Source organism: Chiloscyllium punctatum, chromosome 2, assembly GCF_047496795.1.
Source record: "Chiloscyllium punctatum isolate Juve2018m chromosome 2, sChiPun1.3, whole genome shotgun sequence".
Classification (NCBI taxonomy): Eukaryota; Metazoa; Chordata; class Chondrichthyes; order Orectolobiformes; family Hemiscylliidae; genus Chiloscyllium; species Chiloscyllium punctatum.
The window spans coordinates 119,375,698-119,402,313 of NC_092740.1; the positions used below are offsets into that span (position 1 = coordinate 119,375,698).

The 26,616-nt window shown below is 39.7% G+C and overlaps 1 protein-coding gene across 1 annotated transcript in view; it reads right to left on the reverse strand.

Annotated features, from left to right (window-relative positions):
- Positions 1-262: 262 nt before the first annotated feature.
- LOC140488058 (choline transporter-like protein 1) overlaps positions 263-26,616 on the reverse strand; it is a 74,552-nt gene continuing 48,198 nt past the window's right edge. The window contains exons 11-16 of the mRNA XM_072587722.1: positions 20,211-20,367; positions 20,000-20,083; positions 18,002-18,139; positions 11,453-11,689; positions 6,966-7,031; positions 263-3,764 (exon numbers count right to left, since the gene is read on the reverse strand). Of these exons, the coding sequence (XP_072443823.1) occupies positions 3,741-3,764; positions 6,966-7,031; positions 11,453-11,689; positions 18,002-18,139; positions 20,000-20,083; positions 20,211-20,367 (706 nt within the window). The 3' untranslated portion in view covers positions 263-3,740. The remainder of the gene's footprint in view (positions 3,765-6,965; positions 7,032-11,452; positions 11,690-18,001; positions 18,140-19,999; positions 20,084-20,210; positions 20,368-26,616) is intronic.

Sequence of the window (26,616 nt, forward strand, 5' to 3'; positions counted from 1 at the left end):
AAGTGGCTGAGCAATCCTATATCAGTACTAAATATTCTAAATTACTTTGCTCCAGTTACAAGGTTTATAATTGCCTGGATTCAATTTGTCATCCTTTTAAAACACTAGGTATTGATTTCCATGCATTTACATGTCCAGTACCTCACTACAATCATTAACTGTTGAAAAGAATACAAGACTTTTGCACAGAGAAAAAGAAATCGTGCTGTTAAAATTATATATAATGGTTTGCACACAATGAAGAGTCATTGAGCTCAGCCAATGATACAAACTGCTTTTATTAAAAAATTAATATACAAACTTTATAAAGTGATACATGAATTGAACTGCATGATGTTAAAGCTCCAAGTGGAGGGCAAGTAAATGTTTCATTATACAAGACACTTTTCCAGCCAATGAGAAAAACAATTTGTATATAACACGTGAATTCTGTTGACAGAATCTGCCATTGGGACACTGAACATATCTTTCACCCTGAGTAATTTCCAACTATTTGGTTCAATAGCATGTTCTAGATGGTTTTACACATAGAAGACTTACCGTTACATGGCAAATTACTGTATTTAAAATGGCAAAAGATAGCAAAGGTGGACTGGGTAACTAAGAAGAGTATAAAATACTTCATTGGCTGTAGCTGCAGGTTAGTTCTCATCTAAACTTGGCCTTTCTACTGGTGTATTTATTTGAAATGACAACTCACTAATGTAAACTGGGATTCTCCACTGTGCAACTTTTATTTTTTAGAACAAAGCTTCCAATCGGAAACTTGTAATGAAACTCAGTTTTGGTCCTTTAAAACCCGAAAGTTACAAAATTGAAAAAATTCTGATTGTGTCATGGCCCAAGAAATACTGTACACACCTGTCTCCACAAACGTGTTGTTCAAATTTTACCCCATTGTCTTTTGTTACAGAGGCTCTTAGTACACCAGATTTGGTTTTCCTATGTACAGTTTTGGCTTTTTTTGCAAAAAAGATAATAATTATACTAAAAGACGCTCAGCTGGTTCACTTCTCTCATTCTTGGGATGAAGGGATTATCTTCTAATAAAAGGTTGGACACATTTAATATATACCTACTGGAGTTAAGATGAACAAGAGACCTTAAGAAGATCATACTGAAATTTTCAAGATCCTAAAGGGACTTCTCAGAGAGGTTAACATGATGATGTTTCTCTTATGGCAGAGATTTGAATCAGGTGCCACAGTGTGGAGTTCTCCTCTTAATAAAGCAGATAATTTTCTTTCAGCAAATTTATTTAAGGCAAAGTTAGATGGATTTGTGATTGACATAAAAGTCAAGGATTATGGAAGGCAGCCAGAAAAGTGAAGCTGAGATCATTATGAATCCACCATAATTATATTGAATGCAGAGTAGGCTCAAAGGGGTCTAATTCTCCATTCTTGGCTTATGAACAGTGAAATCAACAACTAATCAAAACCTTATTACATTTGAAAGTAATAATTGTTGGTTTTCTAATGCCTACATTTGTACATGGATACTTATAGTTCACTTTATATTTTATTTCATTTACCAGGAGCCAATTTTCAGATTTGAATCATTAACTAAAATTAGGAGGAATTAGCAAGACAAACTAATTTGCCTTTAAATTCACCTAGCTCATAATTCATCCATAATAGCAACCACACCACATAACTTGACTCTCTAAGGCTTCAGTAAAACTGGCACTGCTGGCAGAAGTAACATCAGACACTCAGCACAGCAAGATGGAGAAAAACAATCAGGAATGAACCAACAGTTATGAAATGGCTGGAATTAAAACCAGAGGACAAAATCTACAGACCCACATGGTCCCATTGCCCAAAATGGGTGACATGGCAACATGGTGGCTCAGTGGTTAGCACTGCTGCCTCACAGCACCAGCGTCCCAGGTTCAAATCCAGCCTTGGGCAACTGTCTGTGTGGAGTTTGCACATTCTCCCCGTGTCTGCGTGGGTTTTCTCCGGATGCTCCGGTTTCCTCCCACAGTCCAAAGATGTGCAGGTCAGGTGAATTGGTCATGTTAAATTGCCTGTAGTGTTTTGTGCATTAGTCAGAAGGTTGGTGTGGACTGGTAGGGCTGAAGGGCTTGTTTCCACATAGTAAGGAATCTAATCGGAATCTAAAGAAAGCCATCAAAGATATCTACCTCCTATCAATTGTGTAGCAAAGAGACCACTTTCCTCACTCAAAGCTCAAGGAAAAGGGGACTGAGTCTGTTCAACACTGATGCTCAGATTTAACAAATTAAACCAGATTTAATTCCTGGTTAGCTCCATTGCCAGTCTCAAAGCCTTATTTACAGAAAAAGTAACTCTGACAGTGCAAGAGAAACACAAAGACCTGGAAGTTCTACATAGTTGAACTTAGGGATAGTAGGGTTTGTCAAACCTTTAGGAATATTTTACTGCATGACTCCAAATAGCAAAATACTTCATAGAATGCGAGAACATAAATGCCATCTAATGTCAACATCCACTTATTGGTTGGCCAGTTCATCTATGTTGGTGAGCATGGTCATCACTCCACAACCAACATGGCCAACTAACTTGCCCTAAACCCAATAACCACATGTGACCTTTCCCTGTGTCACAATGTGTAAAATCTACTTAAAAATAGCGAAAAAAAAATTTCTCCAATGAAGATGGCCCTAAACCTTATAATTAAAACTCCTCTTCAGTTTGATCTACCAATTTTCTTCTTCCCCAGCATTCCGCAGGCAGACAATCTCCTGCACTACACCCAGCTAAAACAGGTTGTTTATATGGGAACTTATGAGCATCAGTGCACAGTTACTGTGGCAAGATGCATCACAACAGCTCTAACCCTAGTCAGCATCCCTGTAATGCATTTCTTAGGGAAATCCTGATGACAACCATGCATCAAAACCCTGAGCAACTTTCACTTCTCTGATTCGGAGGGAATGGGAGCAAATCTTCTCAGGCCAGCTCATGCGACTGAGGCTAAATAATGAACTTCCAGAGCCCGCTAGTTATCCGTACACGCTGGAGGAACCCTAGTTAGGGAAACATGCGGTGGTTTTTAAAAGTTGCACATTGGAAAATGATTGCCACATTTCACCCCATTCAAGTGAAGTTTATGCACATGCTACTTTGACTCTAGTTTTGCATTAAGTCACCTGCCCACTTTAAACGATTCTACAGTTCTATTAGCTTGCCTGACAAGTTCCTGAAAAGGATGACATTTTTATCCTGAGCTTTTTAGTACAGTAATTCCATTAGGAATGTAGCAACAGGACAGAAAAGCTGCACAGCCGTAAGAGAGACTATTTACAATGTCATTATGCCATTCATAATAATCAGTACTGCTGCACTGCTGTTTTACAAAATATTCTGCAAGAAATAGATATAAAGAATACAAGCACATGTTTATAATATCTACAAAGCATAATATATCGTGTCTATAGTGTTACAAAAGATTCATCCATAAGAGATTGGATAGTTGAGCATTATCTAGTTACATGATTATTTTTAGGCCAGGCAACTAAAACCAAACCTGCTTTCAACAGGTTTCATATTTATGCAAATTGGCAATATTTCTGTTAGAAATAAAATAAAAATCTTACAAGCAAGTTTTAAATTATTTTTCTTAAAAAAAAAGCACATTTGTGATCTGTTGTACTCCCCTTCCCCTTAGAGGTTATTAGGGATTCACACAAAAATGCAATTTGTAAAGCCCTGTATTGTTTTACCCGCTATTTTCCAGCGATTTGCCATAAATCAAGCGTTGTCATCTCCAGAGGTCTAGAAGAAACAAACAGTAGTACAGTGCAATCTCAGACCACATGAACTAAATTATTAATATTTGTTTCTGCTTGAAGTTCAAGTATCCCTTTTATTTTTGGCTTATTTAATCATAAATTAAAATCTTAAGTGCATCTTACTTCAATTATAGACTTCACAAAGTTTTAAAGCATTTTTGCAAGCCACTCCAGGTAATTTGGATATCAATATATTTTTGTTTCGGTTCTCAAAGATGATGGGACGTTTATTTTAAATTATACATGTGGCTTACATTTAGCTGTCAAGAGTATGGTGCTGGAAAAGCACAGCAGGTCAGGCAGCATCTGAGGAGCAGAAGAATCAACATTTCAGGCATTAGCCCTTCAGCAGGATGAAGGGCTTATGCCCAAAAATGTTTATTCTCCTGCTGTGGTTTTTCAGCACCACACTCTCGACTCTGATCTCTAGCATCTGCAGTCCTCACTTTCTCCTAGATTACCTTTAGCTATATGCCAGCATTTTATTCACTTGAACAGTCAGATCAATTATTTGCATAAATTATGATTTGCTTGTTTTTATTAGAAATAAGATAATGAAGCCTGTAGAGTTTGACCCTTTGAAACAATGCAAAAACAAATATACAATCCTAATCCTTATTGTTTTTAGAATATGCTGAAGAAGGGGAACTTGCATTTATATAATGACTTCCATCACCACTTTACAGCTTTTCCTCTACAATGTTTCTCACGTGTAAAGACAAACCATACAAACTATTCTCCTCAAAATGGAAGCGAAACATTTCAGTCACTGAAGGACTCAGATCTGCCAATATTTAAATTACAAATTTGATAAGTGATATCCTATGTCTCACCAGCCATTCAGTTGCCCCTCAAATGGAGTAGATTGTCACTTTGTTTGATTGGCAAGCTTTAAATTTATTGATTAGTCTTCTGCAATTGCTTCACAACCATTCATTGAGAATTACCTGAAGGAACTACCTGCCTAAAGGAAATCACTGAACACTACTGATCAGGCAGAGACTTCACTTTACTGTAAAAGTGTAACCCACATTGATCTACGTCAATGTTGATGTTCCTGCATCAATTTGCCAATGATAAGGATATTTCAACATTTCACGGATGTTGGGAACTGAGCACTCCAATACCAGCAGTACGTTATTGGACAGGCTGAGATCAAGAGTGTTAGATGGAGAACAATAGGCAGTATGAGTAACTATAGAGATTTAGACCATCATGCTGTAGTTGCTAGAACTCTGCTTCAGAGTTGTAATGTTGTGTGGTCAATCCTGTGGGGGGAGTCCAGAACTAGAGGGCATAGGTTTAGGGTGAGAGGGGAAAAGTTTAAAACCTAAAAAACCTAAGGGGAAACTTTTTCATGTAGATGGCGGTGCATGTATGGAATGAGTTGCCAGAGGAAGTGGTGGAGGCTGGTACAATTACAACAGTTAAAAGGCATCTGGAGGGTATATGTACAGGAAGGGTTTAGATGGATAAGGGCCAAGTGTTGGAAAATGGGAATACATTAGTTTAGGATATCTGGTCAGTATGGATGAGTTGGACCAAAGGGCCTGTTTTCATGCTATACATTTCTAGGACTCTATGACTAAAATATAGGCTTGTGCTTTAGTGCAGTGTTGAGGGAGTGCTACACTGTGAAAGTCACAATCCATTGGGAAAGAAGTTAAACCCAGTCCCCATCTATTCTCTCGGGTAGACTTGACACTATTTTGAAAAGCATATGAATTCCAGCTAAAATGTATTCATTAACAAATATCACTAAAACTGGCCACTTCTACATTCCTGTTTCTGGTCAGACACAAACTGCCTGACACGTTTCCCATAGAACAGTGATCAAAATTCAAAATTACTTCATTGGCTGTAAGGCATTTGGATGGTACAAATAATTTGGAAGATACTTTATATATGAAAGTTGTCCTTTCTTCAAGAAATAATTTATCAAATGCTCAAGCAAGTTGCTTTTGTCTGCAGATGTATTTTAAAACAAGCCAGCAAGACAGGGATACTTGCATAAGAGTATAAATCTGTACACAAAACATTATACACAACACAGTAACATGCAATATAAAAGCTGAAATGTTAAAGAAAAAAATGTCAAGGGAGGATGGAAACAAATTTGCTGCTTCACTTGCAACACAAAAACAATACTGTAAAAAGGTGAAAGCTAGCTGAAACAAGCAAAGGAAATGTAGCTCAGTTATTGCACAGTTCCAGAATAAGTCGACAATTCCATTGTAACTGTTTAGTGATGATGAACGTCCATAGAGAGATTTTAAAGTGTCATCATTTGAAGGTAACAACTTTGTCCAAAGACGACAATATGATCTTGCGTTGTCATTCCAGACTTTTGAAAATTTGCAATTACCTACACACAGTGTTATATCTAACAAAAGCTTACAAAATGAAACCAAACCAGATCACAAAACATCCTGCTTGCAAGCATGACATGCTGTGTTTTGGTGTATCCTGGAGATAATTGAACCTGAATAAATCTATATTAAGTGACAAAGAACACTTGTGCCAATTGAAACTAGGAAATATATTACCAGCAGTGAACTCCTTACAAAGTGTAGCATTTGTCAGTCTGCATGAATAAGGTTCAACCCACACTCAGCACTGATGCATCTAGAATCACCTACTTGTTTAACTTTTGTTAGGTCTTGATAGGGCTACCGGATGCCATGCTGCACGGCAAAAACATGCCAGGGAGGTACAGCTGATAGTGGGAGTATGCCTCTTTGAAAAAGTCTCTCTCTAGCTGATCACAGAAACTAATATTGGGTCAGCATATGATGTTGGAATTAACAATTTGTGCAGGGAAGGCTATTAACAGTGAAGACAATGTATGTCACAAGAATCAATTTACATATTTGGTTTAAAAAAAAGTCTTCACTTCCTTACTGTGTGTCATAATCAGAGACTGTGTAGGATATGCACATTTCCAAAAGTCTAACTGCTATGGTCCACAGTTTCTGCTAACTGCTACTACAGACTGAGCACGAAACAAGCAAAGTAATTCTCCTATCCAGTTGATTGGCAAATAAAGAAACAGAAACAGCAGGACATCTTGAGTGATACACAAAGCAAAGACTTCACCAGAGTGAGACCAGTCTACAAAGACAGAAAGAGACAGATAGTAACAGTGAAATTCCTGGAGGATGGCCGACTCTTCACTGGCACCTACCATTGATTTCATCTCTGCCCCACGCCCACCTGAACGCATCGCTTTCCTGCTGTCATCCATGAATTCCTGAAAAAGGAACAAGAGATTGCAATGAAGTCAAAGATATTGCTTAGAATCAGTAAAACTTGGCACTTGAAGTTTGTACAATAGTGGTCAACTTCCATTACCAAGGATAGTGGTGGGGGAGGTGCAGATTAGTAGTACTAAGAAATCAAAGATGTAACTACACACCCCTTGGACATGCTGTATAGTGAGTACAGTGGGTTCTTTCTTGATTATTTATTTTTGGAGAGAAGTCTCTTGATTAAACTTAAAATATAAGCCATAGCTCTTAATTTAACCTGGTGCAGTGTTTTGTAGAGGAATAAGACGGCGTTATTTTCTGGGTTGTGAAGGAACAAAAATGGCCTTTGCAGTGATATGTACTTCTTGTCAGATGTGGGAGTTTAAAGAGAGTTTAAGGATTACTGCGGATTATATCTGCCATAAATGCTGTTTGATGCGAATCTTATCAGATCGAGTGGATCAGTTGGAGAGACAGATAGAAGCGATGAGGAATTTGCAACAGCAACAGTATGTGATGGATGGCAGTTATAGGAAGGGGGAAAAGTCTCAGATACAGTCACATAGATGGGTTAACTCCAGGAAGGGTAAGAGAGATAGGCACCTAGGGCAGGGGTCTTTTGTAGATATACCCATTTCAAACAGGTATGCTGTTTTGGAAAATGTGAGGGATTCTCAGGGGAACGTAGCACGAACAGCCAAGTTTTTGGTACTGAGACTGGCTCTAATCCAATGAGGAGTACGTCGGCTTCCAAGAGATCAATTGTGTTAGGGGATTCTGTAGTCCGAGGTACAGACAGACATTTCTGTGGCCAGAGAAAAAGCAGAATGGTGTGCTGTTTCCCTGGTGCCAGGATCAAGGATGTCTCAGAGAGGGTGCAGAATGCTCTCACGGGGGAGAGCGGCCAGCAGGAGGTCATTGTCCACATTGGAACCAACGACATAGGAAGGGAAAAGGTTGAGACTCCGACGAGAGATTACAGAGAGTAAGGTAGAATTTTAAAAAGGAGGTCCTCAAGGGTAGTAATATCTGGATTACTCCCAGTGCTACGAGCTAGTGAGGGCAGGAATAGGAGGATAGAGCAGATGAATGCATGGCTGAGGAGCTGGTGTATGGGAGAAGGATTCACATTTTTGGATCATTAGAATCTCTTTTGGGGTAGAAGTGACCTGTACAAGAAGAACGGATTGCACCTAAATTGGAAGGGGACTAATATACTGACAGGGAAGTTTGCTAGAACTGCTGGAGGATTTAAACTACTAAAGGTGTGGGGGCTGGGACCAGGGAGATAGTGAGGAAAGAGATCGATCTGTGACGGGTACAGTTGAGAACAGAAGTGAGTCAAACAGTCAGGGCAGGCAGGGGCAAGGTAGGACTAATAAATTAAACTGCATTTATTTCATTGCAAGGGGGCTAACAGGGAAGGCAGATTAACTCAGGGCATGGTTAGGAACATGGGACTGGGATATCATAGCAATTACAGAAACATGGCTCAGGGATGGGCAGGACTGGCAGCTTAATGTTCCAGGATACAAATGCTACAGGAAGGATAGAAAGAGAGGCAAGAGAGGAGGGGGAGTGGCATTTTTGATAAGGGATAGCATTACAGCTGTGCTGAGGGAGGATATTCCTGGAAATACATCCAGGGAAGTTATTTGGGTGGAACTGAGAAATAAGAAAGGGATGATCACTTTATTGGGATTGTATTATAGACCCCCAAATAGTCAGAGGGAGATTGAGATACAAACTTGTAAGGAGATCTCAGCTATCTGTAAGAATAATAGGATAGTTATGGTAGGGGATTTTAACTTTCCAGACATCAACTGGGACTACCAGAGTGTTAAAGGTTTAGATGGAGAGGAATTTCTTAAGGTGCGTACAATTCAATTTTCTGATTCAGTATATGGATGTACCTACTAGAGAAGGTGCAAAACTTGACCTACTCTTGGGAAATAAGGCAGGGCAGGTGACTGAGGTGTCAGTGGGGGAGCACTTTGTGGCCAGCGACCATAATTCTATTCGTTTTAAAATAGTGATGGAAAAGGATAGACCAGATCTAAAAGTTGAAGTTCTAATTTGGAGAAAGGCCAATTTTGATGGTAATAGGCAAGAACTTTCAAAAGCTGATTGGAGTCAGATGTTCGCAGGTAAAGGGACGGCTGGAAAATGGGAAGCCTTCAGAAATGAGATAACGAGAATCCAGAGAAAGTATATTCCTGTCAGGGTGAAAGGGAAGGCTGGTAGGTAGAGGGAATGCTGGATGACTAAAGAAATTGAGGGTTTGGTTAGGAAAAAGAAGGAAGCATATGTCAGGTATAGACAGGATAGATCAAGTGAATCCTTAGAAGAGTATAAAGAAAGTTGGGAAATCAGGAGGGCAAAATGGTGACATGAGATAGCTTTGGCAAATAGAATTAAGGAGAATCCAAAGGGTTTTTACTAATATATTAAGGACAAAAGGGTAACTAGGGAGAGAATAGGGCCCCTCAAAGATCAGCACGGCAGACTTTGTGTGGAGCCCCAGATAATGGGGGAGATACTAAATGAATATTTTGCATCAGTATTTACTGTGGAAAAGGATATGGAAGATGGGTGTAGGGAAATAGATGGTGACATCTTGCAAAATGGCCAGATTACAGAGGAGGAAGTGCTGGATGTCTTGAAACGGTTAAATGTGGATAAATCCCCAGGACCTGATTAGGTGTACCCGAGAACTCGGTGGGAAGCTAGAGAAGTGATTGCTGGGCCTCTTGCTGAGATATTTGTATCATCGATAGTCACAGGTGAAGTGCCGGAAGACTGGAGGTTGGCAAACGTGGTGCTACAGTATAAGAAGGGCGGTAAAGACAAGCCAGGGAACTATAGACCGGTGAGCATGACCTCAGCGGTTGGCAAGTTGTTGGAGGGAATCCTGAGGGACAAGATGTACATGTATTTGGAAAGGCAAGGACTGATTATGGATAGTCAACATGGCTTTGTGCGTGGGAAATCATGTCTCACAAACTTTATTGAGTTTTTTGAAGAAGTAACAAAGAAGATTGATGAGGGCAGAGCAGTAGATGTGATTTATATGGACTTCAGTAAGGCGTTCAACAAGGTTCCCAATGGGAGACTGATTAGCAAGGTTAGATCTCATGGAACACAGGGAAAACTAGCCATTTGGATACTGAACTGGCTCAAAGGTAGAAGACAGAGGGAGGTGGTGGAGGGTTGTTTTTCAGACTGGAGGCCTGTAACCAGTGGAGTGCCACAAGGATCGGTGCTGGGTCCTCTACTTTTTGTTATTTACATAAATGATTTGGATGTGAGCATAAGAGGTACAGTTCATAAGTTTGCAGATGACACCAAAATTGGAGGTGTAGTGGACAGCAAAGAGTGTTACCTCAGATTACAACAGGATCTGGACCAGATGGGCCAATGGGTTGAGAAGTGGCAGGTGGAGTTTAATTCAGATAAATGCGAAGTGCTGAATTTTGGGAAAGCAAATCTTAGCAGGACTTATACACTTAATGGTAAGGTCCTAGGGAGTGTTGCTGAACAAAGAAACCTTGGAGTTCAGGTTCATAGCTCCTTGAAAGTAGAGTCGTAGGTAGATAGGATAGTGAAGAGGGCATTTGGTATGTTTTCCTTTATTGGTCAGAGTATTGAGTACAGGAGTTGGGAGGTCATGTTGCTGCTGTACAGGATATTGGTTAGGCCACTGCTGGAATATTGCATGCAATTCTGGTCTCCTTCCTCTCAGAAACATGTTGTGAAAGTTGAAAGGGTTCAGAAGAGATTTACAAGGATGTTGCCAGGGTTGGAGGATTTGAGCTATAGGGAGAGGCTGAACAGGCTGGAGCTGTTTTCCCTGGAGCGTTGGAGGCTGAGGGGTGACCTTATAGAGGTTTACAAAATTATGAGGGGCATGGATAGGATAAATAGACAAAGTCTTTTCCCTGGGGTCGGGGAGTCCAGAACTAGAGGGCATAGATTTAGGGTGAGAGGGGAGAGATATAATAGAGACCCAAGGGGCAACATTTTCACGCAGAGGGTGGTCCGTGTATGGAATGAGCTGCCAGAGGATGTGGTGGAGGCTGGTACAATTGCAACATTTAAGAGGCATTTGGATGGATCTATGAATAGGAGGGGTTTGATGGGATATGGGCCGGGTGCTGGCAGGTGGGACTAGAATGGGTTGGGATATCTGGTCGGCATGGACAGGTTGGACCGAAGGGTCTGTTTCCATGCTGTACATCTCTATGACTCTATGATATACCAAGATCTACATTCTGGTTGGCACATTACAGGCACTTGCCCATGATATGCCACCAAACAGCAAGAGCCTGATCTAAACCCACCAATAAATTTTCCCAGCTTACTGCCAAATTAACCCATTGGTAAATTATTTCCTTTAAATTCTAAAGGATTCTCTGTTACTTACCATTAAACTTTTATCCATGTAATACTCGCGTCCAGGAGTCCCATCATTTTGTTTGGAGTCAACAGCAAAGCAGAGGAAAAGAACATCCACCACCATCTCATACGTGGACAAGAAGCAGTGTGACACAAAGAAGGCAAATAGGCAAATAATGATAAGTGGTAGCACCCACACAGTGTAATCACGTTGGTGATTGAGCAGCACAATCCCAATAAACCCTGTGATTAACACTATAAGCACCTGAAAGGTGAAAGAAAAAGCATGATAGGTTATTTAATGAGATCAGAAGAAAGTGCATAAAGAATACACACATTTTATAAAGTTTCGATAACTGACAACTACTTTCTCAGCACAAATGTGCCAGAAGACTATGAGATCCAACAAGACAGAATCTAACTGTCACTCTTGACATTCACAGACATTACCACCCCCACCATCAAAATCCTGGGAGCTACCACTGACCAAATCAGAACTGCTTTAACCATATAGAAAAGCAGGGCAGAGGCTGAAAACTCTGCAGTGAGTAACTCACCTCTTTTCTCTTCAAATCCTCTGCATGATCTACAAGGCACAAATCAGGAGTATGGTGGAATATTCCCCACTTGCCTGCATGACAGCAGCTCAAATAACACTCAGGAAGCTCAAAATCATCCAAGACAAAGCAATCCATTTCATTGGTAACCCTCCTGCTGTCGCATTCTACATTCATTCCCTATAGACTGATGAACACTGGCAGCAGTGTGTGCCATCTATAAGGCTAACTGCAACAACTCACCAAGGCTCCTCAGACTGCACCTTCCAAACCAGTGACCTCTATCACCCAAAGGACAACAGCAGCACACACATGAGAACATCAATGTCTGCAAGTTCCCCTCCTAGTCACACACTATTCTGATTGGAAATTATCTTGCTGTTTGTTTACCAATGCTGGGTTGAACTGTTGAAATTCTCTGCCTGACAGAACGTTGGGCTCCCTACCCTACTACACATCCCCACTCCTCCCACAGACCCACAATGAACTACAGAAGTTCAAGCAGGCAATTCACCGCCACCTTCTGTGGGGTAATTCAGGATGGGCAATAATTAGTGATCCAGTCAGAAATTTCCATACCCAATGAATGACTTGAAAACAACTTTTCTTTTTTGCTGCATGCTCCATAATGTGGAAGTAGTTGCATATGAACAGTTGTTGACCCACAGTTAAGGCAAATAAAATCTCCAAAATTCTTTTGCAAAACACATAAATCTATAGATGGGGCACAAGTTGCCCAATAAAATAGCCGCAAGAGTGACAAAACATTTTTTTTAAGTGCAAATAATCAGCCACAGATATCATGTATCAAATTAAGTGGCTCTTTAGAGATAATTACAAAATTAATGCCCATTTCAAAAATGCTAATGGAGAATTGAGGTTCTGCTTACGATTTTAAAAAGATTGTTAAATCTCATTTTATGTTGTATCTGAGTGAAGTTAAAGTTACCAAATCCTCTACTGATGCCTATGTTACCTCATCATCCTTCAGTTGGGTGTGGCGATGACCGAGTGGTACGATGGTTCAATTATTAACCCAGAAACTCAGCTATTACTCTGGCAGGTGGTGGAATTTGAACTCAGTAAAAAAAAACTGGAATTAAGAGTCTACTGATGACCACAAAAACATTGCCAATTGTTGGAAAAACCCATCTGGTTCATTCATAGGCCTCTGGAACCAGGGAAAGATATCTGCCATCGTCACCTGGTGTGGCCTACGTGAGACTCCAGACCTAAAGTAATATGGCTGACTTTCAATTGCCTTTTGAAATGGCCTAGCTAGCAAACTGTTCAGTTGTAACAATCCATACAAGGTCTTAAAGAAACGAAACTGGACAGATCACCTGGCATTGGCCTAGGCACTTGAAAGACAACGGCAGAAACAGCCCTGTTGACCCTGCAAAGTCCTCCTCACTAACAGCTGGGGGCTAATGCCAAAATTGGGAGAGTTGTCTTACAGACCCGTCAAGTCTGACATAGTTGTATTCCCTCCTTAATAGTGTTGTGGGTCAACCCACAACAGGTGGACTGCAGCAGTTCAAGCAGACAGTTCCCCACCACTTTCTCAAGGGCAACTCAGGTTGGGTATAAAATGCTGGCACCAACGACGCCCACATCCCACAAATGAATACATTTTTTACAAAAATTAAGATCCTCAATAATTTCTGGTAAACATAGTAAACGCAAGAAAGTTGCATTATTTCTCTGGTAACAGCGCTATAAACTCAAGACCCCATATTATGAAGCAGTACAAAGAGTAAGATTGCAAGAAGATGGTAGCTGTTATGTCTCACTGAGGTAATGTGCTGCCAATTAAGCCCCACAATTCCCAAGAGAACGACGCCTATTTTGAGATGATAGGGAGCAAAATGGATAAAGGTGATTTTCAATATTAATGTTCGCAACAATGAGAAGACTAAAAATTATCTTCTGTATACCCTTTTAGAAAATATTCCACATTAGCATTCATGAGAGTGAATTTTCTTTTCAAATAGTTATAGTCTTCACGTTCTGAAGAACGATCACTGGGCTCAAAATGTTAACTCTGTTTCCGATCCACAGTTGCTGCTGGACTTGCTGAGTTTCTCCAGCAGTTTCTGTATTTGTTACAACATTATTGTCTTTTCTTCTTTCAAGTACATTTAGCCCTTTTTCCATTAACATTCTAAATGACTGTCATATGCATCACAATGCAAAGTAATGTCCATTAATCTTCTCATCTGACCTTTCAGAAAAACATCAAACCAAGTCAACCAGCAACGTGTGAGCACTGAAATGCTCTGCTCCCAATCAGCATGCAAAATGTAATCCTCAATGTTGCCTGACCATAACTCATTTCCTTAACTGCTGTATTGTGCAAACCATGGTGAAGTCATCAAATCCAAGGAAGGAAAACCTGAACAGAAGGATAAATTTACTCCATAGGCCATGATACCACAAACAGACGCAGACATTTTGTATCACTTTCCTAGGTGGAGAGAGATGAATAAAGCAGACTATCATAACTCCACAGAAACTAGGAGCAGGAGTAGGACATTCAGCCCTTTGAGACTGTTCTGCCATTCAACGTGATCATGGCTGATCTCCTATCTCAATGTCACATTCCCTATTTTTCTCTACACCCCTTGAAACCTTCAATATCTGAAAGTTTCTCTTTTTCTTCAATATGCTCAGCGATCCAGCCTCCACAATGTCTGTAGCAGGCCGCCAACCTCCCGAGAGAAATGCTTCCTCATCTCTAAACCTAAATGGTCTACACCATATCTTAACACTGTGACCCCTGGTTCTAGACTCCCCAGCCAGGGAAAACATCTTTCTTATATCTAGACTGTCCATCCCTAGTGGAGTTTTTTTACATTTCAATCAAGTCCCCGGTCTTTCTTCCAAACTCTAGTGAATACAGACCCAGTTGAACCAATCTCTCTTCATTTGACAGTCCTACCATTCCAAATATCCGCCGAGTAAATTTTCACTGCACTCCCTCTATGGCAAGTTTATCATCTCTTAGACAGGGGGAGCAAAGCTGCATACAGCAATCCAGATTCGGTCTTACCAAGGCCCTGTATAGCTGCAGAAAGGCAGCCTAACTTCAGAACTTAAATTCACTTGCAATTAAGGTCAATATACTGTTTGCCTCCCTAACTGCTTGCTGCACCTGTCTGTTTACTTTCCATTGTACATCCACATTTCCCAATATACCACCATTTACATAACACACTGCCTTTTTGATTTTCACACCAAAGTGTATAACTGCACATTTATCCACGAGACTGCACCTGACATGCCTCGACACACACATTCACTTCTCTAGATTGCTCTAACGCCTCCTTGCATCCTCCTCATAAAAAAAGTGGTTTGGATTATGCATTATCATTAGTAGACTTGAAAATATTGCATTTGGTTTCCTCCTCCAAGTCACTTACATTTATTGTGAATAGCTGGGGCCCAAGCACTGATCATAAAGGTACCTGACTAATTAATGCCTGTCATCACATAAAAGATCCATTTGTTGACAATAAAAAACAAAGTTTCTGGAGAAGCTCAGCAGGTCTGGCAATATCTGTGAAGAGAAATCAAAGTTAACATTTCAGGTCTGGTGACCCTTCCTCAGAACTGATGGTAGCTAGGAAAATGTCGCTTTATATGCAGATAACAGGCCTGGTGTATGTGGTAGGGGGCTAGGACATGAGGAAATTCAGGCCCTAAAATTAATGAACTCAATATTGAGTCTAAGGGCTGCAGGGTCCCGAAATGGAAAATGAGATGCTGTTCTTCCAGCTTGTGCTGAGCTTTGCTGGAGCACTGCAGCAAGCCTGAGACAGAGATGTTGGCCAGGGAACAGGGTGGTGTATTAAAGGGGCAGGCAACTGGAAGTTCAGGGTCTTTTTACAGGCAGAATATAGATATTCTGCAAAGTAGTCACCCAGTTTACGCTTCATTTCCCCAATGTAGAGGAGACCACATTGTGAGCAGCAAATGCAGCCAACTAGGTTGTGTAAAGTGCAGGTAAAGTGCTCCTTCACCTGGAAGATATGTTTAGGCCCATAGATACTGAAGAAAGAGGAGGTTAATGGGCAGGTGTTACACCTTTGGTAGATGCAGGGGAAGGTGCCATCGGGGTGTATTGGACCAGGGTGTCCCGGAGGGAATGGTCCCTGCGGAAGGCAGACAAGGGAGGGGAGGGGAATATGCGTCTAGTGGTGGCGTCTAGTAGAGGTGGCAGAAAGGATAGCTGATGATCTTCTGGATGTGGCTGCTGGTTGGATGGTAGGTAAAGACAAGGGGAAACCTATTGCTGTTGAGGGAAGAGAAGGGGTGAGGGTGGAAGTGCAGGAGATGGGTCGCACCCGGTTGAGGGCCCTGTCAACAACGGTGCTCGGGAATCCTTGGTTGAGGAAGAAGGTGGACATCTCAGAGGATGGAATGGATCATTTACTGGAAACAGGGTGCGAGGATGTACAGTCCAGGTAACTGTGGGAGTCAATGGGTTTACAGTGGTATTCTGTTTTTGGTTTGTCAACCAATTCTCAATCCATACCATACTATTAACCCCAGTCCCGTGTGCATAAAATGGTCAATAAATATAAAATCACCATACAATTTAAATTAGTTTGGGTCCCTGAAATGTAGCAATACGTTCCAACTATAATCTGCATTTTCACAGTAAATATATTCGTTCACTTGTTTCAAAACTTGCCAGCAATACATGCATTAAGTATGGCAACTCTTTCAGAGGCTGTTATTTTTAACTTGACTAATGTGTACTTACGTAATTTAATTCCTACTTAATTGATTTTCCAATGTCTGCAGAGTACTTCCTGTCTGGAAGTCTATCAACTACTTATAAGCTTACTCATAAGGCTGCACCCAACAGCTCTGCTACAAAATGTAAATGTCACCCAGAAAATGCAAATTTACAGGAAGTCTCTTCATAGGACAATGGTACAAAATCAGCTGACAAGGAATTAACAAAATTGCATTCCTACACTTTATGCCCTGTATTACAACCAGAACCCTCCACATTCTAATGATCTACTCTTTATATCCACACTATAATTCACTTTGATTTGGGCGTCAAAACTCCTTACCTTCGACAACGCTCTTTTCTTCTCTACAATTTATAGATTTCGTTTAAGACTCAAACTTGCTGTTGCATAATCACAACCTGAGTTATCTCACTTTACAGTTACACTTGCCATTTTCAGTGAGATCCTACACTATGAGCTTCAGCCCTCAGCTTATTTTCAATGCTTTAAGGAACATTTTTTATTTGTTCAGAGGATGTGGGCATTACAAGCTCGGCAAGCATTTATTGCCCTTCCATGATTGCCTAAAAGGGTAGTTAAGAGTCAACCACATCGATGTGGCCCTGGATTCACATACAGGTCAGACCGTACATGGATAACTCTTTTCCTTCTCTAAAGGGCATTAGTGAACCAGATCATTTTTTATGATACATCAACAGTTATTACATGGTCACTGTTAGGCTAGCTTTTAATTGCAGTTTTTTTTAAAAAACTGAATTTAAATTTCACCATCTGTCACATGGAACATGAAACCATGTCTTCAAAACATCAGCCTAGGGTCTGGATTATTGGTCCAGGGACATTGCCACGACACCACTGCATGCCCTAAATTATGATTTAATTGAGATTTCGGCTTACACGGTTACAGAATAAAATTTGCTATTATGAAAATAAATCTTCTGAGGCTTGTAAGATTTTAATAAAGCAGGGTCATGTTTAAAACTGTAGATGTTGCAGTCACGAGAGAACAAGATTTTTATTATTTAGTAATGGGGCACAGGCATTGCTGGCTATCCCAGCACATACTGGATTAGTGGTGCTGGAAGAGCACAGCAGTTCCAACACCACTAATCCAGAATCTGGTTTCCAGCATCTGCAGTCATTGTTTTTACCTTTTTTATCCCAGCACTTATCCGAAATCACCTGAGGTGGTGGCTAATTGCTTTAAGAAATTAGGCATCATGAAGTGGTAATGATCACACCTAAAATACAAACCTTTCCTAGAAACAGCACAAAATCGCCAACTGTGTTTATAGCAGCCACTTTCAAAGCATTCTCCACCAAGATCAGCAAGGCATCTCTGGCGGACGTGCAGAAGCTGGTGCTGTTTATGGCTGTCGCTACATATGCATTCTGCAAAACAAATAGAACACATTTAAAAAGGTAATTAAAATGTTCCAGAGAAGGAGTTTTCAATCTTTCCACAATAGAATCCTCCAGCAGAGCAATCATTCCACTGCCAATTTGAAAACGTTCCATTGCATCATCAGTGATGACATTAGAATGACCAAGTCCACAAAAATTCAGCATTTATATGAAAGTGGCTGGAAAGAATGTACTTTAGCCTTCAGCCTCCACCAATGGTTCAACATTTTCTCCTATCAGCAGCTCTAATATTCCACTGACTATTCTTACAAGTAAATTGCCCATCGAAAATTATTTTATTGCCCTTGATGTACTTTATTAATTTTCCCTTCTATTGCCTGACAGAAATACTGCAAAAGAGAAATCTTTTTCTTTTTCACCTTTTCTTTATTATAGTTTCATCTTTACAAAGCTGCAAACAAAACACATCACATGCCATGTGGTCTTGGGTTAGTGGCCTTTGTACTTTTAGGGGTAAAGAAAAGCATTGCACCAACTGAAGGATTATCAGCAGCATCAAGCAAAATATTTGGTGTAGATGGATGTGCCAAAGCAGAGGCAAGGGAGCAAGGTTACACAGCTCAAAGACAGCAGGTGCCTGGTTCATTGGATAGGCCACAGGGGACAGAATTGGGAGTCAGAGAATAAATTAGCAAGGGAGTGGAGCAGACATTATCTCATAGCAGGAGCAAGGCAAAAGGCAGCAACAGTGTGTGAATAAATGAGAACAGAGATGAAAAAAAAACAAACTTAGCTCATTAATCAAACTGCAATGTCCTTGGCAAAGGAATTCGATTATGGGTTTCAACAGAAGCAGGGAGCTAGTAAAAAAATGAAAAACATAAAATAATTTGCAAAATTAGCATGATTAAAGGCTGTAGTGGTTCAAGTAGTCAGTTCACCACGACCTTCATTCGGGCAATTAGAAATAGACAAAGAATGCGGCTAAGACAGCAATTCCCTCGAAAGAATAAAAACAAATTAAAATAGGTCATCAAGAAAATCAAAGGACTGAAATAACCAATTAGGTAAATAGGCTACAAAAATATTGGGAAATGTATACAGAACAGAATGGGAGTGCACAACAAGGAATGCAGTTCCACAAAGGGCCAGAGGACAACGGTGTAATTGCAGTATCAGGAAAGGAGACAACGGCTTCTCAAGCACAAGCCAGAGCAAATCGGTTGAACAATAAATGATGGAGTCAAAGTATTCAGCTGGGCAACGTGATAGGGTGAATGGCTAGCAACAGCTGCTTCTCAAGACCTAGAGATGAATAGTAGTCCTCATATAAATCTTAACCACATCATGGCTGCTTCTCTGGGATCCATGGCAGCTCGTGAGGAGGAAAAAAAATAAAGTTAACTCAATTTCCTAAACTAAACTAATTCAAAGATGTGAAGCCAATTTAGTAGTTTCAGGCAGATAAAGGAAATATTTCAACTGTAAAGAAAAATAAATTAGCTCTAAATTAATTTAACAAGCAAGTTGATAGAAGTAAATTAGAACAGGTTTTTATGTTGGGCTCATGATGTGAGTTGCGAAGTCTTTTAAATCAAGAGGAACTGAAGTCATCTAAAGTAAACCAGTTGTAGCATATCCTCTAGGCTGCAAAGGCTGTTAAAGTGTACTAAATCCTACTGGAGACTAGTGGCAGGCTACTCCAAATAATGACACAGGGCAGAAAACAATAATGGATATTCATCTACTCAAATTTGTAGTTTGTTCCCAATTAAATTTCAGATAAGAGCTACCTGTTGTGCAGAGTAACATACTATTAAAATCAGTTTATGTTTGCAAATTTAACTGACTGCAAAATCCAAAACTGTAAATTGAATGACCACTTACCCTGTTCAGATACAACAGACACTTCTCCAAACACCAGAGGCAGCACATGCAAGCTTTCAACATGCATTTTGCGACAGCGTTTTCCTGGACAAAGAAAAATTAAGCCATTAAAAAAATCTTCTGTCGGTAGAAATGTAGGTTTCAAACATGAACAGTCACGCCAATATACTACTGAAATTAAAGGTTTACACATTCTGGAAACAACATTTACCTTGCCTTTAAGTTGGTTATGTATATACATGAGGATCAGTCGTGGAATCTTTACTAAAGTGATGATGAAGGAGCCTTTGGCTACTGTTCCTAGATGGTATTTAATCAGTCGACATATAGATGAAAGAATTGGAGTTGCTGGCAAATTACTCTTGTCCCTACATAAAAGGGGACAGAGATAACAATTGGAATTTGTCTGATCATTTAGGTGGACAGCCATTATATTTCAAACATTATTACAGAACAGCACATGGCCAAATGGGTCAGAGTTTTCACCGATGTTTCTTAACCAACATTCAAGGCTTTAAATCACTTGACTGAAGTCACTTGAACTGCACTGCCAATATAAAATTGTTAAATAAGTTTGGAAAACTCAGAATATGCTTGTTGGGTGGCTATGATTGAGAGGTATGATTTTACATGGTTTGTAGCAGCTCCTTAAATATGTTTCAATACTGATTTTTAAGAACATAGTGCAACTTACATTTGAAAGAATGCCATCATAGTGTCATAGAGTCATACATCATGGAAACAGGCCCTTCAGCCCAACTCGTCCAAGCTTCCTAAACTGAACTCGTCCCATTTGCCTGTGCTTGGCCCATATCCCACTCAACATTTCCTATCTGTGTACTTGTCCAAATGTCTTTTAAATGCTGTAACTTAGCTATGCAATCAAGTTTTGCATCAAGGCAATCCAGTCACTGTCAGCAGATTTGCACAAGGATAATGCATTAGCTTGGAGCTACTTCCTGATGAAAATCCTGGTACTATTGGGTTTAATATCATTTCTATATGAGATGAGGTCAGATGGGAGGTTCTGTGGTAACTGCTTGCGCAGTTGCCAAGCAGATTCCAATCACACACTGGATACCAAGAGAGCAGTGATTACATTCAGGGAAAGTGTGAAAACATATAAGAGAGATCAAGTCTGCATTCAGTGTACATAGCTCAACAGTGGTGCAGCTAGTGTCCTAATGAGATGTCAGTAATGCAGTAGACTAGTGTAGGCATTTGATAAATGTAATTTTTAGAAAACACTGCTGACTAATTACCAAGCAACCATCCTAGCCAGAAATGATCCCCCAATCAACACTTCAAAAAACAAAGAGCTTGGCTGGTCATCACATGTTTTGTTTCCAGAGTTTGCTGCATGCAAATTAGCTGCTGTATTTCCTACGTAGTAACAGTGAATGTTCTTCAAAAGTATTTGATTGGCTGTAAAGAGTTTGGAATGTTCTGGGGTTATGAAAGGCCCTATATAAATGAAAATCTTTCATTCATGTGGAAAGGATCTTAAGCACAGATGAAATCTTAACCAGCCAATGGCAAACTACAACAGCCATCATTCTGGTTAATGATTATATGCAATGGCAGCTCAAAATGACTACCTCAGAAAAATGAGACTACATACAGTGTTTTGTATTCAAAGTCAATTTATACACAGTATATCACAAGCACACTCATACCTTATCATGTGCATGCCAATGTGTGAGCAGGGAGTTATGACAATGGTTCAAATACACTTGCTGAAACCAATCCTGGTTGTTTTGAAACTAAACATATGTCAGGGTACAGAATCGTAGGTCACTTCATATATCACAAGTGAACAGTGAACTATCATTAATTAGAAGCATGTTACCAATATCATAAACATATTACTTTTCAGTCAATGTATTGGTGCATTTTATCATATCATTCGAATTCAACAATTAAACGCACCAGAAGTTAGAATGACGAGAACAACCCAGCTAGGCAAAAATGAGGACTGCAGATGCTGGAGATTACAGTCAAGATTAGAGTGGTGCTGGAAAAGCACAGCAGGTCTGGCAACATCTGAGGAGCAGGAAAATAGATGTTTCGGGCAAGAGCCCTTTGTCAGGAATTTCTGATAAAGAGCTCCTGCCCGAACGTCGATTTTCCTGATCCTTGGATGCAGCCTGACCTGCTATGCATTTCCAGCACCACTCTAATCTAGAATAACCCATCTACCTTCCCCCCAACCCTACCCTGCCTCCCATTGATCTCTCAGCCCCCTGACCCACAAGCAATCATTCCTGATGAAGGGTTTATGCCCGAAATGTCGATTTGCCTGCTCTTCAGATGCTGCCTGTCCTGCTGCGCTTTTTCAGCACCACACTCTCGACTCTAATCTCCAGCATCTGCAGTCCTCACTTTCTGCTAGAATAACGCATCCCCATCACAAGGTCAAAGCAATGGTGCATAAAAGTAAAACTGTACCAGAAGGTTTAAAACTTGAGCTTACATATAAATAAATTCCAGAAAAAGATCTAGCAAGCAGCTCTGATTCTACATAAATGGCTGATACCAAGACTGGCTTAACAACTTGGCTGTAGGAAAAGAGTCTGAAAGCACTATGATCTGTTGAAGATCTCTCTTTCCAAGCCAAAAATGCAAACCACACAAAAGGTAATATGTAGTCTTGTTTCGACATACTGCAGGAGCAATGGCAGAAAATCAGTGCACTGAATTTTCAAAACTAAATTCAATGGATTGAGAAACCTCCTTTGCTGCCTGGAATACAGCCTTCAGGCCATAAAGTCAATCACACATAAAGGTGAACCTGAAATGCAAACTTATGGATCAGACTTTGTGTGCATTTTATTGCATTGTCTCTTCAACTTGACTATCATTAATGCCAAGGATGCAAAATATTGACAATATACCACTATACTTCAGTGTGACAAAAGTCAAAATGCCACACCGAAATGCAGAATTGTACAACATGGGAATTACTTTATTACAAAATGCCTGCTGCAAATTTTTAAACTTAAAACATGAGAGATAAACATTCATTCAGGTGTTTTACAGAACAATATGTTGCATAGCTAAGTCAAGACAAAACTCTAACTGGGGAATTTTGATTGTACCTTCCCTTTCAGAAAAACTGTTAAATGGATTGTATTTGATTATCAGCACGATGATCAAAGCAATTTGCAGTTTATGTGCAAACTATAAAATAGTTGACATAACTTCACAGCCAAGGAATAGAGGAGTCTCTTGAATAACTAAAAAACTATTTATCTTAAAAGCCACAGAACTGGGACAGAATGTTTGTAAACCATAGTACAACACTTTTATAACAACATATTTTGTATAACTTAGTTTTGCGATTTGAGTCATTCCAGATTTACCTGTGCTTAGTTTCCAAGAGGTCATCTCATACATTAAGATCATGCATATGCCTACTGAATGAGCCCACAGTAATTGCAACAAAAGTCACAAAACTAAAGTCTTTTGCAAGAGTGTTTACTGTGCAGAAGGATAAGAAAGATGGAGAACTTGGGGAAATAAATAGTGACATCTTGAAAAATGTCAATGTTACGGAGGTGGTGGTGCTGGATTCTTAAAATGCATGAAAGGTGGATAAATCTCCAGGACCAGATCAGGTGTACCTTCCAACTTTGTGGGAAGCTAGGGAAATGATTGCTGAGGTATTTGGATCATCGATAGTCACAGGTGAGGTGCTGGAAGACTGGAGGTGGGCCAAACTGGTGCCATTATTTAAGAAAAATGGTAAGGAAAAGCTATAGAACTGTAGACCAGTGAGCCTGACATCGGTGTTTGGCAAGTTGTTGGAGAAAATCCTGAGGGACAGGATTTACATGTATTGGGATAGGCAAGGACTGATTAGGGATAGTCAACATGGCTTAGTGAATACAATTTCCCATGCACAAACTTGATTATGTTTTTTGAAGAAGTAACAAAGAGGGCAGAGTGATGGATATGATCTATAAGGACTTGAGTAAGGTGTTTGACAAGCATCCTCATGTAGCAAGGTTAGATTATATGGTACATAGAGAACTAGCTATTTGGATACAGATCTAGCTCAAAGATAGAAGACAGAGGGTAGTGGTGCGGGATTGTTTTTCAGACAGAAGGCTTGTGACCATTGCTTTTCATCATTTACATGTGCATATAGGAGGTATGGCTAGCACATTTACAGATGACACCAAAATTGGTGGTGGAATAAACAGCGAAAGAGGTTACCTCTGAGTACAATGGAATTTCGATCAAAAGGGCCAATGCGCCAAGGAATGGCAGATAGAATTTAATTTAGATAAATTTGAGGTGATGCATTTTGGAAAGGTAAATCAGGGCAGGACTTATACACCTAATGGTTAGGGTTGAGGAGTGTTGCTGAACAAAGAGACCGTGGAGTGCAACTTTATCATTCCTTGAAAGTGAAGTCGCAGGTAAATAGGATAGTGAATAAGGCATTTAGTAAGCTTGCCTTTATTGGTCAGAGCATTGAGTATAGGAATTGGGAGGTCATGTTGCAGCTGTACAGGAGATTGGTTGGGCCACTTTTGGAATAATGCATGCAATTCTGGTCTCCCTGCTGCAGGAAGGATGTTGTGAAATGAACAGGTTCATAAAAGATTCACAAGGATATTGCCAGGGTTTGAGCTAAAAAGGAGAGGCTGAATAGTCTGGGGTTATTTTCCCTGGAGTGTCAGAAGCTAAGGGGCCACTTTGTAGAAATTTATAAATTAGGTTGTGTAGTTTACAAAGTCATGAGGAGTATGTATAGGGTGAATAGACAAGGTGTTTTCCCCACAGTGGGGGAGTCCAAAACACGACAGCATTGGTTTAAGATGAGAGGAGAAAGATTTAAAAGGCACCTAATGGGCAACCTTTCCACACAGAGGGTTGTGCACGTATAGAATGAGCTGCCAGATGAAGTGGTGGAGACTGGTACGATAACATCATTTAAAATGCATCTGGATGGGTCTATGAATAGCAATAGTTTAGAGGGATATGGACCAAATTCTGACAACTGGGACTAGATTAATTAAGTAATTCTGCTTGGGATGGAGAAGTTGGACCAAAGGTTCTGTTTCTGTGCCATACAACTTTGTGACAACCTCAATATACGATAAGATGGCAGGACAGATGAATGTTAAAACTATGAATAGCAAATGGACTTCAATTTAAATGATGTTGCTCTGAAAATGTCTGAATTCATTAAGATAATGAATGGTTTTTAAATAGCTTTGTAGGATTGAGGCTTTTTTTAATAATTAATGTTTTGACTTGTCTAAGTAAAGGAGGAATGAGATTATATTCTGCTTTATTGTATATACATTACACATTACTATATAATTAATCCTGTGAGAGTAAAACACAAACAAACAACATGCATATTCTTTGTTTGACCAGCTTATCGAGTTGCAAATGACTGTTCACAATTTGAGGTCATTCAACGGGTCAGAAAAAATCAAAAGTACTTGTTAGATAGATTTAATTATTAATAAATGACAGGGCAGATTGCAAGAAATCTGGAAAAAAGATTAAGTTTTTCAGTAAAAAATTTCATTACTAACAAAGCTCCATGAGCAAATACTAATCCTCATTTAGTATTTGTAAGCAAGAACTCTGCGTGGCAGACTGTGTTTAGCTTTTTCTGAATTGATATTAATACTACCACAAAGCGATGGTAAGAATACAAAATGTACTCACTGCCATTGTACTAATAATCAATTTTAAAATTGAATGGATGTCGGTGAAATTGCTGTTAATAGATCATTTAAATCCTGAATTGAACTAGGTTGCGTAGTTTATAGCCACTAAGCATTCAAGTAACTGTTATTAGCTACATCCCCAAGGTTCGGCCATACAATATTATAGCCTTGGAGACTGGGAAACGCAATATCAATGAGAAAATTGCAATTTGACAGAGCAAAATAAATTTACCCACATCGATTTAAGTACAGACGATTTCACTTAGCATCAGGGGTGGGGAAAATGCTGAAGTCAATTAAAAAAAAGTGAGAGCAGCACACTTGGAAAGCATTAACTGAATTAGGCAAAGTCATCATGTATTTATGAAAGGGAAATCAAGCTCAACTAAGCTTCTAGTGTTTTTGAGGATGTGATGAATGGGATAAGAGAGAACTAGTCAATGGTCGTGCATTTAGATTTCAAGAAGGTTTTTGATAAAGTCCCACATAAGAGGCAAATGGGAAAAATTAAAGTACTTTTAAAGGGGATAATATATCGGCATGGATTGAGAATTGCTTGACAGAGCAGAAAGAGTGTAGAACTAAATAGATCATTTTCTAGGCAGTAACCAGTAGGATACTACAGAAATCAGTGCTTGGGCCCCAGCTATTCACAATATAAATAAATGATTTGGATAAAGGAACCAATTACAATATTTCCATGTTTGCTAATGACACAAAATTAAGCAGGATTCAGAATTACAAGGAGGATGCAAGGATGTTTCAAGGCAATCTAGACAAGTTGAGTGTGTGAGGAAATGTGAAGCTGTACATTTCAGTGTGAAAATCAGAAAGGCAGTAAAGTTCACGTTCCAATTAAGTACCTAACCCAAATTTAGCTCTGGATTAAGCGACCTGTTATTCATTCATAAAACATTCAACTTG